At 50.4% G+C, this 13,937-nt stretch overlaps 9 protein-coding genes across 9 annotated transcripts; 5 read left to right on the top strand and 4 right to left on the bottom strand.

Moving 5' to 3' along the window:
* Positions 1-68: 68 nt before the first annotated feature.
* M437DRAFT_84713 (EF-hand) lies at positions 69-674 on the top strand (the record flags this gene model as incomplete). Its single annotated transcript, XM_041028149.1, has 4 exons — positions 69-234; positions 294-434; positions 492-584; positions 646-674. 4 exons carry the CDS (start codon positions 69-71, stop codon positions 672-674), a joined length of 429 nt encoding a protein of 142 aa, XP_040879392.1.
* A 284-nt stretch (positions 675-958) lies between these two features.
* Positions 959-1,585, bottom strand: M437DRAFT_49744 (bis-tetraphosphatase; the record flags this gene model as incomplete). The annotated part of the gene is made up of 2 exons (XM_041021888.1): positions 959-1,465; positions 1,526-1,585. The coding sequence occupies 2 exons, from the start codon at positions 1,583-1,585 to the stop codon at positions 959-961; spliced, it is 567 nt and encodes a 188-aa protein (XP_040879391.1).
* A 512-nt stretch (positions 1,586-2,097) lies between these two features.
* M437DRAFT_34199 (uncharacterized protein) lies at positions 2,098-2,377 on the top strand (the record flags this gene model as incomplete). The annotated part of the gene is made up of 2 exons (XM_041019272.1): positions 2,098-2,270; positions 2,323-2,377. Coding segments are annotated over 2 exons (228 nt in total), but the record flags the coding sequence as incomplete, so codon positions are not given.
* Positions 2,378-3,278: 901 nt separating this feature from the next.
* Positions 3,279-4,139, top strand: M437DRAFT_33752 (uncharacterized protein; the record flags this gene model as incomplete). Its single annotated transcript, XM_041019258.1, has 3 exons — positions 3,279-3,401; positions 3,456-3,580; positions 3,611-4,139. Coding segments are annotated over 3 exons (777 nt in total), but the record flags the coding sequence as incomplete, so codon positions are not given.
* A 1,287-nt stretch (positions 4,140-5,426) lies between these two features.
* Positions 5,427-8,393, bottom strand: M437DRAFT_49530 (ARM repeat-containing protein; the record flags this gene model as incomplete). The annotated part of the gene is made up of 2 exons (XM_041021849.1): positions 5,427-8,216; positions 8,271-8,393. 2 exons carry the CDS (start codon positions 8,391-8,393, stop codon positions 5,427-5,429), a joined length of 2,913 nt encoding a protein of 970 aa, XP_040879388.1.
* Positions 8,394-8,845: 452 nt separating this feature from the next.
* M437DRAFT_75531 (sm snRNP core protein Sme1) lies at positions 8,846-9,242 on the top strand (the record flags this gene model as incomplete). The annotated part of the gene is made up of 3 exons (XM_041026442.1): positions 8,846-8,986; positions 9,041-9,134; positions 9,193-9,242. The coding sequence occupies 3 exons, from the start codon at positions 8,846-8,848 to the stop codon at positions 9,240-9,242; spliced, it is 285 nt and encodes a 94-aa protein (XP_040879387.1).
* Positions 9,243-9,333: 91 nt separating this feature from the next.
* Positions 9,334-10,211, bottom strand: M437DRAFT_84707 (nagb/rpia/CoA transferase-like protein; the record flags this gene model as incomplete). Its single annotated transcript, XM_041028148.1, has 3 exons — positions 9,334-9,461; positions 9,530-10,036; positions 10,094-10,211. The coding sequence occupies 3 exons, from the start codon at positions 10,209-10,211 to the stop codon at positions 9,334-9,336; spliced, it is 753 nt and encodes a 250-aa protein (XP_040879386.1).
* A 356-nt stretch (positions 10,212-10,567) lies between these two features.
* M437DRAFT_49114 (uncharacterized protein) lies at positions 10,568-11,421 on the top strand (the record flags this gene model as incomplete). Its single annotated transcript, XM_041021782.1, has 3 exons — positions 10,568-10,696; positions 10,752-11,045; positions 11,104-11,421. 3 exons carry the CDS (start codon positions 10,568-10,570, stop codon positions 11,419-11,421), a joined length of 741 nt encoding a protein of 246 aa, XP_040879385.1.
* A 614-nt stretch (positions 11,422-12,035) lies between these two features.
* M437DRAFT_49071 (uncharacterized protein) lies at positions 12,036-12,974 on the bottom strand (the record flags this gene model as incomplete). Its single annotated transcript, XM_041021770.1, has 1 exon — positions 12,036-12,974. One exon carries the CDS (start codon positions 12,972-12,974, stop codon positions 12,036-12,038), a length of 939 nt encoding a protein of 312 aa, XP_040879384.1.
* Between the last annotated feature and the right edge of the window lie 963 nt (positions 12,975-13,937).

Below are 13,937 nucleotides of genomic sequence, written 5' to 3'. Positions count from 1 at the left end.
ACTTCTCTTTCCCGCAACACAGCACCTCTACTACAGCGCAACGTCGCATACAGATCAAGACTAAGACAATGGATCAGGCCAACACAACAAACTACAAGGAGGCTTTCGCTCTCTTCGACAAGCGCGGTAACGGCCGTGTTCAACTCGAGTCCCTGGGCGACCTCCTTCGCGCATGCGGCCAGAACCCCACCCTCGCTGAGATCAGCGACCTTGAGAAGAGCATTGGCGGAGACTGTGAGTCTCGGCAGAAGAACAATCGACCATGAAACACAGCGACTGACATGCTCAACCAGTCGACTTCGACTCATTCTCAAAAGTCCTCAACCGCGCCGGTGGTTTCCGCGACCCTGGAGAGCCCGAGGAGTACTGCCGCGGTTTCCAAGTCTTCGACAAGGACATGACTGGCTTCATTGGTGTCGGTCAGCTCAGATACAGTACGGCTGCCCCTGAAGACGACGATTGCCAAGAACAAGACACTAACATATGCGCAGTCCTGACCAACTTGGGCGAGAAGATGAGCGACGATGAGGTTGACGAGCTGCTCAAGGCTGTTGACACCAGCAGCGGCGAGATCAACTACGTTGGTAAGCAGACTTCAAGATGTCCCTCTCAAGTGTATCGCATGAATTGACACCTACTTCCCAGACCTCGTCAAGACCGTTCTCGCAAACTAAGCGCCCTTTCTACTCTATACCCATACCCTTTACCTTTCTCGAAACAAAACAATCTTGGCGCTTTGGCACGGGATATGAAGCATGGATGGCGTTTTTCTGTTTTACTCTGTTTAATTCTGGAACGAGAATGAATTATATCGCGACCCTTTGGAAGAGACGATCGATATCTGTACAGCGGCAATTCTACCTTGATGGGGCTTTTCAAACACACCCGTCTATGACCTGCTCTCCAAGAGCTCTATATCTTCTGTAACACGGTGCAATAAGCCGTCAGACATAGAACGCTATAACGAAGACTCATTCGAGAACTTCTGAGCGTCCTTCTGAATCTCTTCTGCTAGCCAGTGGGCCTCTTTCTCCATCTCCTCCATGCTTCTAGGCTGTCTCTTGTCATCCTCGACTTTGGGGAACTTGCCCTTTCTCACACCCTCTTGTTCTCTCTGATGCCTGCCCACGTCTCCTTCATCACCTTCTAATTGCTCATAAATCTTGTCACCTCCGCCGTGCGCATCCATGTCGCCATCTACTCTTGGTATGAGATGAGCATGCACATGGGGCACGCTCTGTCCCGCAGCCTCGCCATCTTGTATCGCTATGTTGCATGCCGAGGCATTGTAAACGCGCTTCAGCGTCCGCGACGCCAATTGTACTGTGCTGAACAGATCTGTGACTTCATTGGCGCTGAGCTGATCGATGTGTTGGACGCGACGGAGAGGACAGACGAGGATGTGGCCAGGCAATAAGGGTTTAAGGTTTACGAGACAGAAGGATAGAGGTGTTTTGTAGAAGACCTGCGTTTGGGTTAAGTCTTGGTCGGTGTGGAGGGGTCGCTGTGTCTGGAATTGACTGACTTGCGAGGTTACAGTGAATGGGCCGAATTGAATGGCCTTGGCCAACGTTGAGGGTGGCATCTCTGCCTGGCTATCAGAGCTCATTGATCTCTTGTGTGTTGTGTGATTTGTTGCTGTGGAGGGTGTTCTTTGGAGATTCGACCCGCGACGCGAGACGTCACTGCCACATGCTTTTCTTCAACCATCTCTCTACCATGAGCTCTGAACCACAAACTCAGCACTACATACCTTCGTATGGTCCTGTACCTGGTACTATCTTCTTGTCGCGAGAACATAATGCTCATATATCAACGGTATGTACTGTCAAACACTGACATCTAATCGTGCTCCGCGACCTCCAATCTCGCCTGAGCATCCAAGCTCTTTTGCGGTGTGATTGCCCGAACCCGGATCTATGGCGCTATCGTTTGCTCCTTCATTATCTGCAAGCTTGAGGCTCAAAAGACCCCTCGCCAGAGCTGTAGCTATATCTCAAGCTTAGAGCCCATCTTGATTTCCTTCTTCTCATCTCAACCTCAAACCCCAACACTCCAGCATAACCATTACCATTCACCTTCAAGCCTAAACCTAAGATGCCTTTCAACAACTCCTCCACCTCGAGCTCTGGCTCCAACTCGGCTTCCAGCGGCAGCGGCTCTGCGTATCAGATCATGTCAAGTGGCACCAACGACCAGGGCAACCACTACTGCTCGCGCGACTACGGATCCAGTGCTGCCAATGGCAACTCCTACCACTACTCCAACACGTAAGTTCAACCTACAAGTTTTCGAGGAGCGATGGCAATGTGAAGGAAACAGCGATGGCTCGTACTATTATAGCAATCCCAATGGCTCGACCTACTACAACTCGGGCTTACAGCAATCCCAATGGCTCGACCTACTACAACTCGGGCTCTGGCTACTCCAGCTACACTCCTCCTGGCGGCAAGTAGAGACCAGGCTGTTATAGCATCGTTGTTAACGTGTGCTTGGCTTTGACGGCCTCTCTACGGTACGAGAGACAGCGAGTATAGTTAGACGAGATATGATGTGATGCAAAATGCTTTCGGATGCAAAGGTCTTCGGAAGCGCGAGGGTGAAACGATGTGGGTTCTGGGAGCAACGTTCCTTGTCTTTTTGGGAAAGATGGTTGCATGACAGAAGGCAGTTGGTAGACAGTCACTCTACCTATGTCCAGACTCATTCAGCCTCGAGCAAGATAAAGCCTTGCACATATCATTTGTTTCTTTCTTCTCCATCGCCAAGCAGTAACGACACTGACAAATTCGAGTCCCATGTCCAACTGTTTCTCTTATCGAAAGCGGTTCGCTTGTGCATCCCAAAGACAAACCCCAGGTTTGAGACACGCGATTGCGAAATTTCAGGTCAACGTCTTTTTCGTCGACAACGGTCCTTGTGGCTTTTAGATCATCATGCCGACGCCTCGAACCTAGCGATCGCCATAGTATACCAGCTTTCGAGGGCTGTGTTATAGTCTTTTTGCACAGCGTGACCCGTTTAGCAGACTCACAAACCCCCAAAATGCAAACGGCATGTAATAGAAGCAAGGTTTCTGACAGGTAGGGAAAGTTTGATACTTGCACTTCTTATCTTGATGGGTGTGCCCTCCATCTCTCCGTTTCTCCTTGTTTGATCTTTGCTTTTGTTTCTGTCGTGTCGCTCGTCTCTTCCCATGCTCGAATCAACGTGAACAGAATAAGAAAGCAACAATGGTTTCGCCAGATGTTGCAGAGTATAATTTACATCCGATGGCGATTATTGTGATGCCAATTCCACTTGCGATACTCGCGAGCATCGCACTCTCGATACGGTTATGGGTTCGATGCTGTCTTGTTCGAAGTTTCGGTCGTGATGATGTTTTCTTGATACTTGCTCATGTGAGAAGGGCAACTCTTGCTGCATCGGCAAAGTCTACTAACACATCATTTCAGATCTGCTTTCTCGCTGCTTGTGGAATCTTCATAGCCATTGGAGTTACAGAATGGACCCAAGGTCTTGAACCTATCGTCAAACTCGCAGAGGTAAACCAAAGCCTCTTCACTCTCTGCATCTCACAGTATCAGACTGACGAGATATAACAGCTCAGTATCCTAGGCATAACATTCTATCTCCTCAACCAATGTTTCTTCAAACTCTCCATGGCCTTCTTCTTCCTCCGCATCCCTAACCGTCCTTTACACCGCTGGATCATCATCGTCAGCGTCACAATCTCCGTCGTCTTCAACCTTATCTTGCTCGGCATCTCCATCGGCCAATGCGGCAACATCGCAACCATAAACCTCGATAACCTACACTGCCTCTCCTGGAGCATCCAAGGCCCATTGAACTATTTCTGCGCCGCCCTCAACGCAGCTGTAGATTGGATCTTCGCCATCCTCGCCATTTACATAGTCTCTGGCCTCAGTCTTGACACGCGATCAAAGGCGTCTGTGTACTTTATCATCTTACTTGCTTCAGCGGGAAGTATAGTTTCCGTGGTCAGGATCCCATATATCCCTGGCTTGCGACTGGATACAAACTACTACTCGCGCCAAAACGATATTATCGCATATACCTCACTCATCGAGTCTGCAATCGGTATAATCGTAGCGTCCATGTCGGTAATGCGACCTCTCGCCGCTCGCATCGCCCAAAAAGCGAAAATTGCACTGAGTAGTGGGAGTAGAAGCAGATCAAGTGCAAGGAAAGACAACACTCCTCAAAGGATAGAAATGCCAAAGCTGGACAACGGTGGTGGGAAAGAGATCAAGTTGTATCAAGCATTGCCGGATCCGACGCCGACATATCTTGATATGGAAACGAGTGGGACTGCGATGGAGATGGATTATTTGAGTGTTAGGGATGCGAGTGTGGATGTGGAGAAGGGGAGGGAGAGGATTGAGTGTAGGGATTGGGCGAGATGAGAGGATGACACTGCGATGTACGGCACAAAGCAGCGACAACAACACTACGACTACCTAGCGGTTCACGCATCTCTGGTAGTCTCGAAAGAACCGAATGGCTCGGTAACACAGGACCAGTCAGAGCATCGTACACGACACGATGTTACCATCTCCAGACCTCCGACTCGATCATCGATACTCATCCTGGATCGCAGCCGTTGATTTCACAGCAAGCAGACCAGAAGGAGAGAACAGCGACTCCACCGCAAGATCGAGGCATCACGGCCATCAACCAAGTCCCACACCAGACAAACCCATCCAGAATCCCCCAGCCACGGGTCTTCAGACCTATCCACGTCCGCCCAGCAAAACCACCCGCCATAAACCCACATCCTCTCCCTCTCCCTCTCCCACAAATCAGCAAAACAAATCCCCGCTCTAGGCTCAGTCGTCTAGAGCCTATCAGCGAGCGGGGTGAAAGCCACCAGATAAACCTGGTTTCATTTCAAGATTGGTCCGACTCTGAGAATCGAACCGAGGACCTTTCCAGCGGGGGGCGCCCAACTACCTCTAAGAGAAGTTGGCGTGAGACCGCTGGGCTACAACCACCGCTTGTCGGTAAAGCGATGGTTGGGAGGTGGGAGGGAGGGGGTGGTGGGGGTATATAAGGGGTGGGTGAGGGAAGGGCGTGGTGGGCTTTACTTATTAGTGATCAGGAAAGGTCTTTGCGAGAAACCGATCACCAACAACAAGACTGGAATCTGACATATGGCAGGAACAGAGACAGAAGCATGATGGACCAAGTCTTGAGTGAGAATGGATAGACAGCAGAATCTTTGGAAGTAATCTTTTATTTCTACCAAAAAAAGAGCGAAAAAAAGGCTAGCAATGCACTAAATGCTTTTTTTGGAGAACCCCATTCTTCCTTTGTTCAATCAGCAACAACATTTTTGTAGACGCTGTCCAAGAATCTATTGACGTCGAAAGGAAAAGCAGGCAGGAGCGATGGAACAGCCACATCTACCCGGCAAAGCGGAATCTCGCAGCTTCCAATCTACCGAGGCCTTCTCTGGGTGCAACGTTCCTTCTCCTGTACGAGTTTGTGAAATCTTGCAGAAGTGTGCGGATCTTGCGTATATCTCCTGATTGAATGCGTTGCTCGATGTTGCGCAACAGTCGCTCTTGTTCTTGCGGGCTGATGGATCCAGCAGGAAGCATGGAGACTGTGTTTGCCGTCCAAGTCGCGGTTGCCTCTGGCATCAATTGGAACATTGCGAGCAATACTCCAGAAGCATCTGGGAAGCAATCGGCCGGGAAAGTGTACATCATGCCAGTCATGAGGCGTTGTACCAACACTTCGCCTTGCTGGGATGTGAGTGTTTTGACAGCGTTTTGGATCTCTGGTGGGTTCAGGCGGCGATTAGGATCCTCGCTGAAAGTTGAGATAGGTGCGTTCTCGCCGCCGTAAGCGAGGAAGTCACGCAAGAAGTGAAGAGTCGCCAGAATTGGCTCGTCCTTGAGGAGAGTGAGCGAGGTGGAAGCGGCGGACAGAAGAGTAGGTGTCAGCTCATTTGCAATGAATTGGCGTGAATGATAGGCTTGTACGTCTACACAGAGACGGAAAAAGTCCTCGATGACGTCGGGTAGTTGTTCAGGAGGCAGGTCGTTGAGCGCGCGCAAAAAGGTAGTGGCTTGTTGCACATAAAAGTTGAAAATTGCTTGTGTCGTCTCAGGAGTGACACCTTCTGATTCGTCGGTGAACTCACGAACGATCGAATCAGTAGCCCAGAGGAAGCAACCTTGCCTTGATGCAGCGAAGCCAGATGCCAACTTCTCGGCTAGATCGGGAAGCAGGGGTGCGGTGTGTGTGCGGTATGCGAGCACAATGTGACGCCAGCATCTACAGACGCGCTCAAGAACGGGAGAGAAGTTGGAGAAGTTGTCGGCAATGGCGGCCAGAACAGGGAAAATCTCCTGGCAGTATTGCACGGCAGGGTGTGGCTCACCAGGTCTAATCTCTGGTTGAATCCATTGAACAAAGATAGTAATAAGGTTGAGGTGGTCTGCAAGAGCCAGCTTTTCCTTTTCACCAGTGGCAGACTGAGCCATGTCCATCAGACGCTTGACGACAGGGTCGCAGCACATCTTGAAAGAGGCATAGATCTGATCGATGGGCTGTTTTGAGAGCACCGATGCCATACCTTCTGTGATCTCCTCCTGACTTGTTGGCGGTAATCTGTTGATGACGGTTTCGTAGAAGGTCTGGAGTTGGTTGGCGAAGCCCTTGAGGAGCTCAGCGCAGTCGTTGCAAAAGAATCTGAAGGAGAGAGCAGCAGCGGTGACGACCTCTTTAGAAGGATGATCAAACGCAGCCATAATAAAGTTGAGTTGAGCTTCAAGAGTGTCAGGATGTTGAGCGGTCCACTCGGTGTATCTTCCAAGTGCCATGACAGCCTGGAAGCGGACCTTTTCTTGATCCGGAATCTGGACGATCAGAGGGATCAATCTGGGCAGCATGATGTTCTCGTCCGGAGGAACCATACGACCCATGGCGCGCATACTGAACAGAGGAGCCTCGAGCTTCTGCCACTCGGGGACATTTCCTGCGCTCGCTTGGGCACCATACGTGTTGACCCATTCTTCAATCTTGACATATGACTTTTGAAGACATTCAGTGACGCCAATAACCTCACAACAGTCCTTCAATACGTCGCCCATCTGATGACGGAACTCACGGAATCTGTCCTCCTGTTCGCGATCACCATCGAAGAGGTCGTTGTCGTTGCCGCTTTCAGGCTTGGGGAATTCGAGGTGTCCTATCATGATATCGACCAAGTTGAGGTAGATGTCGACGAACTGCATGCGAGCCTGCATGTAGCGTTCCAGAGTGATGTACTGCTTAAGTTCGTACCAGAAGATGAAAGTGCTACTGATGGCTTCCTTCTCGGTATCTCTAGCAGCGCATTCAAGTACAGCCTCAACCAGACCACGGAACTCTTCAGGCAGACGAGCGATGAGAACGACCCAGGCTTCACCAGCCTCTGCGAAAATGCGCGTAAGACCCTTGAGCATTTCAAAGTCTTCTGCCTCGGCAGCTTGTGCAATCTTTGGTCGGATGGCCATGATTCTAGGGTAGACGGTCTTGATGATGGCCATGCATTCGTCAACGTCTCTTGTTTCTCTGAAGATGGCGCAAAGAGTTTCGACACTGGACTCGAAGGATACGTCGGCTTCCAATGCATTCATGACAACGTTCAGGAGAGGTGAGTTGACAATGTCGTTCAACGGGACTTCTCTGATCCATGATGTGATACACTCCATGAGTTGAGGGTTCTTTGAGGCAGCGTCTGACGACTGAGCGTATTGGTTGAGCAGCGTGAGGACTTGGTTTCCGTTCTCTTCCAACAGTTCGATTGTTCTATCCCTCAGCTCATCTTCGGTAAGGTTGATCTTTCTTCCTTCTGTAACCTCCTCGGGCAGGACGTGCAAGAACTCGAGGACGCAAGCAATGCCATTGGGGTCGTTGCCGAGGGTGGAAACGACGAGCTGTAGTACGTCCTTCCATTCGAGCATTTGGATAGCGAGATTGGCGAGGCAGACACATAGTTGTGTGCGAATAGGCTTGGGGCCCTGGCTAAATTGGGCGAGTAGCGACAGCAAAGTGTTGCGCAGTTCGGGCAGAGATTCGCGAGGCAGCTGGTGGAAGTCGAAGATGATCTTGCCCTTGAGAGTCGTTGCGGCGAAGAGCTTTGATTCGGTAGAGGCTTCAGGCGAGTTCAGGATCAGAAAGGTTGTGTTCCATGCTTCGTTCTGGTATGGTTAGTGGGGGATGGAGGGGGCCATGTGGTGTGTGATTTTGCATACAGATTTCTGGAATTGTTCGAGAAACTCGTGTGCCTGGCCCTTCTGTGAACGATCGACGTTGGACTGCATAGTCTGAAGAGCAGCCAGGACTGGCGCAAAGGCCTGGGTGCCGTTGGCGGCCATGGTGGTGGGATGTCCTGTACGGAGCGACCTGCACAGGAGCAGCGACGATGAGCTGGGAGAGGGAGATGGATGAAGAAGGCGTGGCTGCTTGCTCGAATTAATAGGCCCTAAAAACAAATAAAGCAGTGGGCAATGAATAGACAAAAGGAGCGAGTTTGTTGATTTGAATCGGGCTGGTCTCCATGTTTCTTTGGCCGCAATTGACACTGACGCAGAAACACATTTTGTCCGTGCGCCTGCTGCTTTCACCTGGAGACTGCGGTCTTGGTCGCTCCTGCTGCGCTTGCTCTGGCTGCTCTTGCTGTTGCGACGAGACCGTGTCGCATCCACTTCATCACCACAATCTGTTCTTCAAAACCACTCGCCCATACCCTGTCTCATTCTAGGCATCAACACAGCCGACTGCGACTTGCCATATCGATCCTACACGCACAACCAAACCACTAGACAAGATGGAGAGACGCGGACGCGGAGGTGGTGGAAAGGTGCTGCTGCCGCCAATCAACTACATTTTCAAGCTTCTTCAGACCCGCGCAAAGGTCTCGATATGGCTGTTCGAACAGCTGGGCATCCGTATCGAGGGTACCATCAGAGTCCGTCATGCTGCCACCTCATTTCATCTGCGCGCATGCTGATCAAATATACAGGGCTTCGATGAGTTCATGAACCTGGTCGTCGACGATGCCATTGAGGTCAAGCAACCCACAAAGTCCGATCCTGAAGAGTCGAGAAGAAGCCTCGGTATGTCTACATCTGCCATGCGACATGTCTCGACTCGTGCGCTAACCTGTACTCTCAGGCCAAATCCTCCTCAAGGGCGACAACGTTGCTCTCATCCAGAGTCTATGAGTTTGATGAATTTCTTATCTTCGCAAATGCCTAGAGCAGCTATGACTTGCTCTGCGTATCCGCCATCTACCATGAGCGCCTCGCCATCATCTCAAGCCCTCACCAATCTGGCCTCTGACCCGCCATCTCCGAGCACCACCGCATCTACCTTCCAGTCCCATGGATCAATCGGCAGACGATATTGAGAAGGAAGCATTTGCTCAGCAAGCGCAAATCCCACTAGGATACCAAGAGGTTAGAGAGAGGGGACATTATTCGAAAAATGCTAAAAAGGCGTCGGTACATACCCAAAAACGGTTTCTTTCTGTTCTGTCCATCTGCTGTTTGTGCCGAACAATACCGTGTGAGGAAGTTGTCGTAGTAGCCTTTGCCATGACCCAATCGATTCAGGTCTTGGTCGAAAGCCATGCAGGGCATGAGAATCACATCTAGACCTGCTGCATCTGGAGCTGGTGAGTCTCCATTACTAATACCTTTCCCTCCGAACGAGTTTGCACGATCTGGGACAGTTTCTTTGGGGATTGATGGAATGCCCCATTTGTCAGGCAGAAGCGAAGCATAGTCTTCTTCATCGGCCAGCTGCAGCATGTCCATGATGGAAGCGGGCAAATTACCTTGACGAGGTTCCTTGGGTTTGTAGATGTACGGCACAAAGACGTGCTTTCCTGAGCTCAAAGCATGTTTGGTAAGATCTCTAGTGTTGATCTCGCCAGAAGGCATCGACATGAAGATGCTGATAGAACGAGCATTTTTATATTCTGGCAGTGACAAGAGCAAATTTGTGGCATTGACGGCTTACAGGATGTCAGTTTAACTATGGGAGACATGGCGCAACTACATGAAGAACGGACATTGACGTTGGACGTGATCTGACGGTAGCGAAGATAGGAGGCCGTGCAGTTTCTTTCTCACAGCCTTTTTGTCCGACAGTTGAGATTCGGCACCCAGGTCTAGAGTGGCTGACGACATTTGAGATGAAAAGGTCCTTGTAGCAATTTTGGATGTATTGACAGTGCGAATAGCAATCGTTGCTCTTGCAAGGGCATTCAGCATAGTGTTGACCGAAGCAAAGTGTTTCAGTGTGGAGAGGAGGCTGAGGAGCTATTTCGGGCAGGGGCTCGCTGGGCTTCTCCTTCTCCGTGTTTTGGGCCCGCCAAGCGCGTCGTCGTCCTCAGAGTCGCAATAACCATTCGCTCAACCTTGTTTTCCACCCAGTTATTCTGTTTGCCTTCGAGAAAAACACACGACCGATCCATACCCTGCTCGCCTTGATATCCGTCTACCAACGACGAAGACACCACAAACGCAGAGCGCCACAGACAGACATGAGACTCCCCTCAGCATACGCCCTGACGGCGACCCTCGCCTTTGGCAGCGTCGCTTCAGCCCAGGTCACCGACGCCAAAATAGTCGGCACATGGTCAACAAAGTCCAACAAGACCTTGACTGGTCCTGTACGTTATGTCTCCTCATTACGCTTTGTTGAATGCTCGCTAACCATTACTGAAGGGCTTCTTTGACCCCGTCAGCGACACCCTGATCGAGCCCGCGCGAACGGGCATCTCATACTCCTTTACGTCCGATGGTTTTTACGAGGAAGCCTACTACCGCGCAATTTCCAACCCTACCGACCCCTCATGCCCTGGCGCCATCATGCAATGGCAACACGGCAGCTACGTGATCAACTCCGACGGTTCCATGGATATGACCCCCATCGCCGTCGATGGCCGACAATTGCTATCCCAGCCCTGCCAGAACAGCCACTCGGTTTACACGCGCTACAACACCACTGAGCACATGAAGGTATGTCAAACATCCTTCTTCGGCGATTCTCAAGTATCAAAACTAACAAGAATAAAAGGCATACCGCATCTACACCGACCCCTACCACAACATCCCGCGCCTGGACCTCACCGAGTTTGACGGCAAAATCATGCAGCCCTTGTACCTCGTCTTCTCTCCTCCCCAGATGTTGCCCACTCAAACTCTCAACCCCACTCTCGGCGCTGCCTCACCCACCTCTACCTCAAAGGCCAAGCGCGACATTCCCAGAGAGGTTCCTACAAATTTCAAGACTGGTGTTCAGAGCCAGGTCATGAACCCTGACCGCTGGTGGTGGATGGGTTTGACCTTCACTGGTATTGGTGGTCTGCTTTACTTTGGTCCTAGAAGAATGTAAGAGCCTGGATGGGAAGCAAGTTACATATTACGGAGTTTGTTGTTTTCAAGGGCAGAACTTTTCAAGAAGGAATGAAGAGTACACACGATACACCTCTTCTCTGTCACGGCAGTTTCAAAGCATTTCTCGGTTGTAGATGATTTTATGGGCGTTTATGTTCTTATTTCTTTTTCCTCTTTTTATGTTCAGACGATATCTCTGGGAGATTGGGCTCACGCTGCTTGAGGGTTTGAATTTGTAATTATGGGATGCTTGGAGCCTATGAAGAATTGATTAACATTGATCTCTTGTTATTTCTCCTTCCTTTGCAATATGTGAATTCGATAATGAGATGTTCGGTGAATGGCTCTCCCTGTGAATGAGCCTGTTCAAAAGAAAAATGCAAAACACAAGGTCAAGTATGCTCGAGACTTTCCTTGACGAGAAAGTCTTCTTCTTTCCACGCCCCTTGCGCAAGAAAGTCTTGGGGGAATTCCATAGCTCCTCCGTTGTCTTCAAGAACTGTCGAGACTCCTTTTCTCCCGAACGTTGGTCGTGTTGACAGCACGCGAGCTGCTTCTCTCTTCAGCTCCGCGATGTCGACGACTTTGTTTCCTACCTTTGTCTTCGCGTGCTTACCACTTGATCGGTCTTCCCTTCCTTCCCAACAACCTCAACATCTCCTTTTGTCTTTCTCTCTCCTTTTCTCCATCCCTTCTTCCTTCCTTCTCCCAATTTCCTTCTTCCCTAACCATCATTTCGTAGAATCCCTTATCCCACCCTTCACACCTCAACCCCAAACACCAGAATCTTATCCCAGGCATCTCGCCACCTGTATCCGGAGCCTCGAACGCAGCGAGGATGTGTTCAGTCTTGAGGAAGGAAGTCTTGAGGTGCGTGTCGCGATGCCAAGATTCGTGGATTTGAAGGTGTTGCGTTAAAGCTGAAGACGCAGTATCATCGGAGACATGAGAAGGCAAAGGACCGGAATAAGTAGGAGGGGGACAGAGGTGTTGTTGCAACAGCTCTGTAACCCATTTTGGACGGTTTGGAGAGGTGAGTTGGTTTGCCCAGAATGCTTTTAGCGAGGAAGGGAGTAAAGAGGAACATCTGTCGATGTCTAGACGATCGGCGCGGAGGTAGGTATACATCCCAAAGTAAATGTATTTTTGCCCCGACTTGAGGAACAAAGGGGCATTGTGCATAGACTCTGGCTTTGGAGTGTTAGGATTGTTATCTTCTGGTAGACGCAGGATTGGAGTCACAAGGCTGCCGTGGAGGCCTGGAGATGAGGGCGCTAAGGGCTCGGTTTGGTCGTCGAGGAGGTAGAATCCACGACCGGGGAGGAGGGAGAGTTCGTCTTCGGGGACGCTGTAGAAGGAAGGGAGCCAGCGGGTGCCGCCGAGGTGGCTGAGGATGAAGGAGCGGTCGAAGCGGTGCATTTCTTGAAGCGAAGGGATGGTAGAGGGTTCATCTGCAGGTATAGAGGGTAGGTCTCTGAGATAGGTGGGTTGCCATGTTTGGGTCTTGGTTTCTGGCAAAGAAATAGTCTCTTCTTGCTTCTCTGATTGCATGCCCTCCTTGTGTTCATTCTGCTTCTCTAATGACACTTCCCCTTTAGGTTCATCACGATCTCTGATTGTTAAAGCTGCCTCAGCTGCCTTAAGTTCTTCCATCTTCTTTGCCCTCTTTCTCGACTTCGACTTTTTTTTCGTCTTCACAGAAGGTAGCGGCGTCTTCTCTCCAGTCTTGTCGACATGCTCAACTTCATGAAGTCCGGGAGCTTCGACTGTCATGGACTTGTTTGTTCTCATGGAGGAGGATGGCATCTCTTCCTTAGCTGTGATGTTGGGCTCAACTCCAGAAAATTTGGGAGCTTCAGCTTTTTGTGTAGGACCAAATCTGCGATGGGGTGGTAGTTTTCTGAGCGGCACCTGTGCCTTGTCAACTTCAGTCTCAACCTCAGCATTCTCGTGAGTGATGCTTGGAGCCAAGTCCCCCTTCATAGGAGCGTTTCCGAGTGTAAATGATGGTACTTGTGCCTTTGCAATTAGGTCTGCAAGTAATAGGTCTTCAACCTCAGCAAATTCGGGAGTAATACTCGGAATCAATCTCTCCTTTGCAGATGCGTCGTCCTTGAATGATATCAAACTTTCTGATGCTTTGGCTTGCTGAGCAGCGTACTTCTTGTGCGGAGCCACTTTTCTGATTTGCAGTTCTGGAACTGCTTTGACCTGAACTGGGCTGGCACTCTTCTCTGAGGGTTTTTCGATCTTGATCGGGACTGCTTCGATTTTGGCTGCGCTGACATTTCTTTCAGAGGATTCTTCAATCTTGGTAGGGACTTCTGAGGAAAGAGCATGCAAAGGTCCAGAGCGACGAGAGGCGTGGCTGTTTGTCGACCATGACTTTGTTGATGTCGGTCGCTCATGTGTGTAAGTCACGTCCTGGTCAATGCTGACATTCCGAGCGACCGGAGCAATGATCGTTGCATCTGGAGTATGACTTCCTCTCGAAGGCGTAACGACCTTACTACG

The sequence above is a fragment of the Aureobasidium melanogenum genome (genome assembly GCF_000721775.1).
Source record: "Aureobasidium melanogenum CBS 110374 unplaced genomic scaffold scaffold_11, whole genome shotgun sequence".
NCBI classification, from domain to species: Eukaryota; Fungi; Ascomycota; class Dothideomycetes; order Dothideales; family Saccotheciaceae; genus Aureobasidium; species Aureobasidium melanogenum.
Note: the sequence above shows the minus strand (reverse complement) of the source record. Positions and strands in the feature narration are given on the sequence as shown.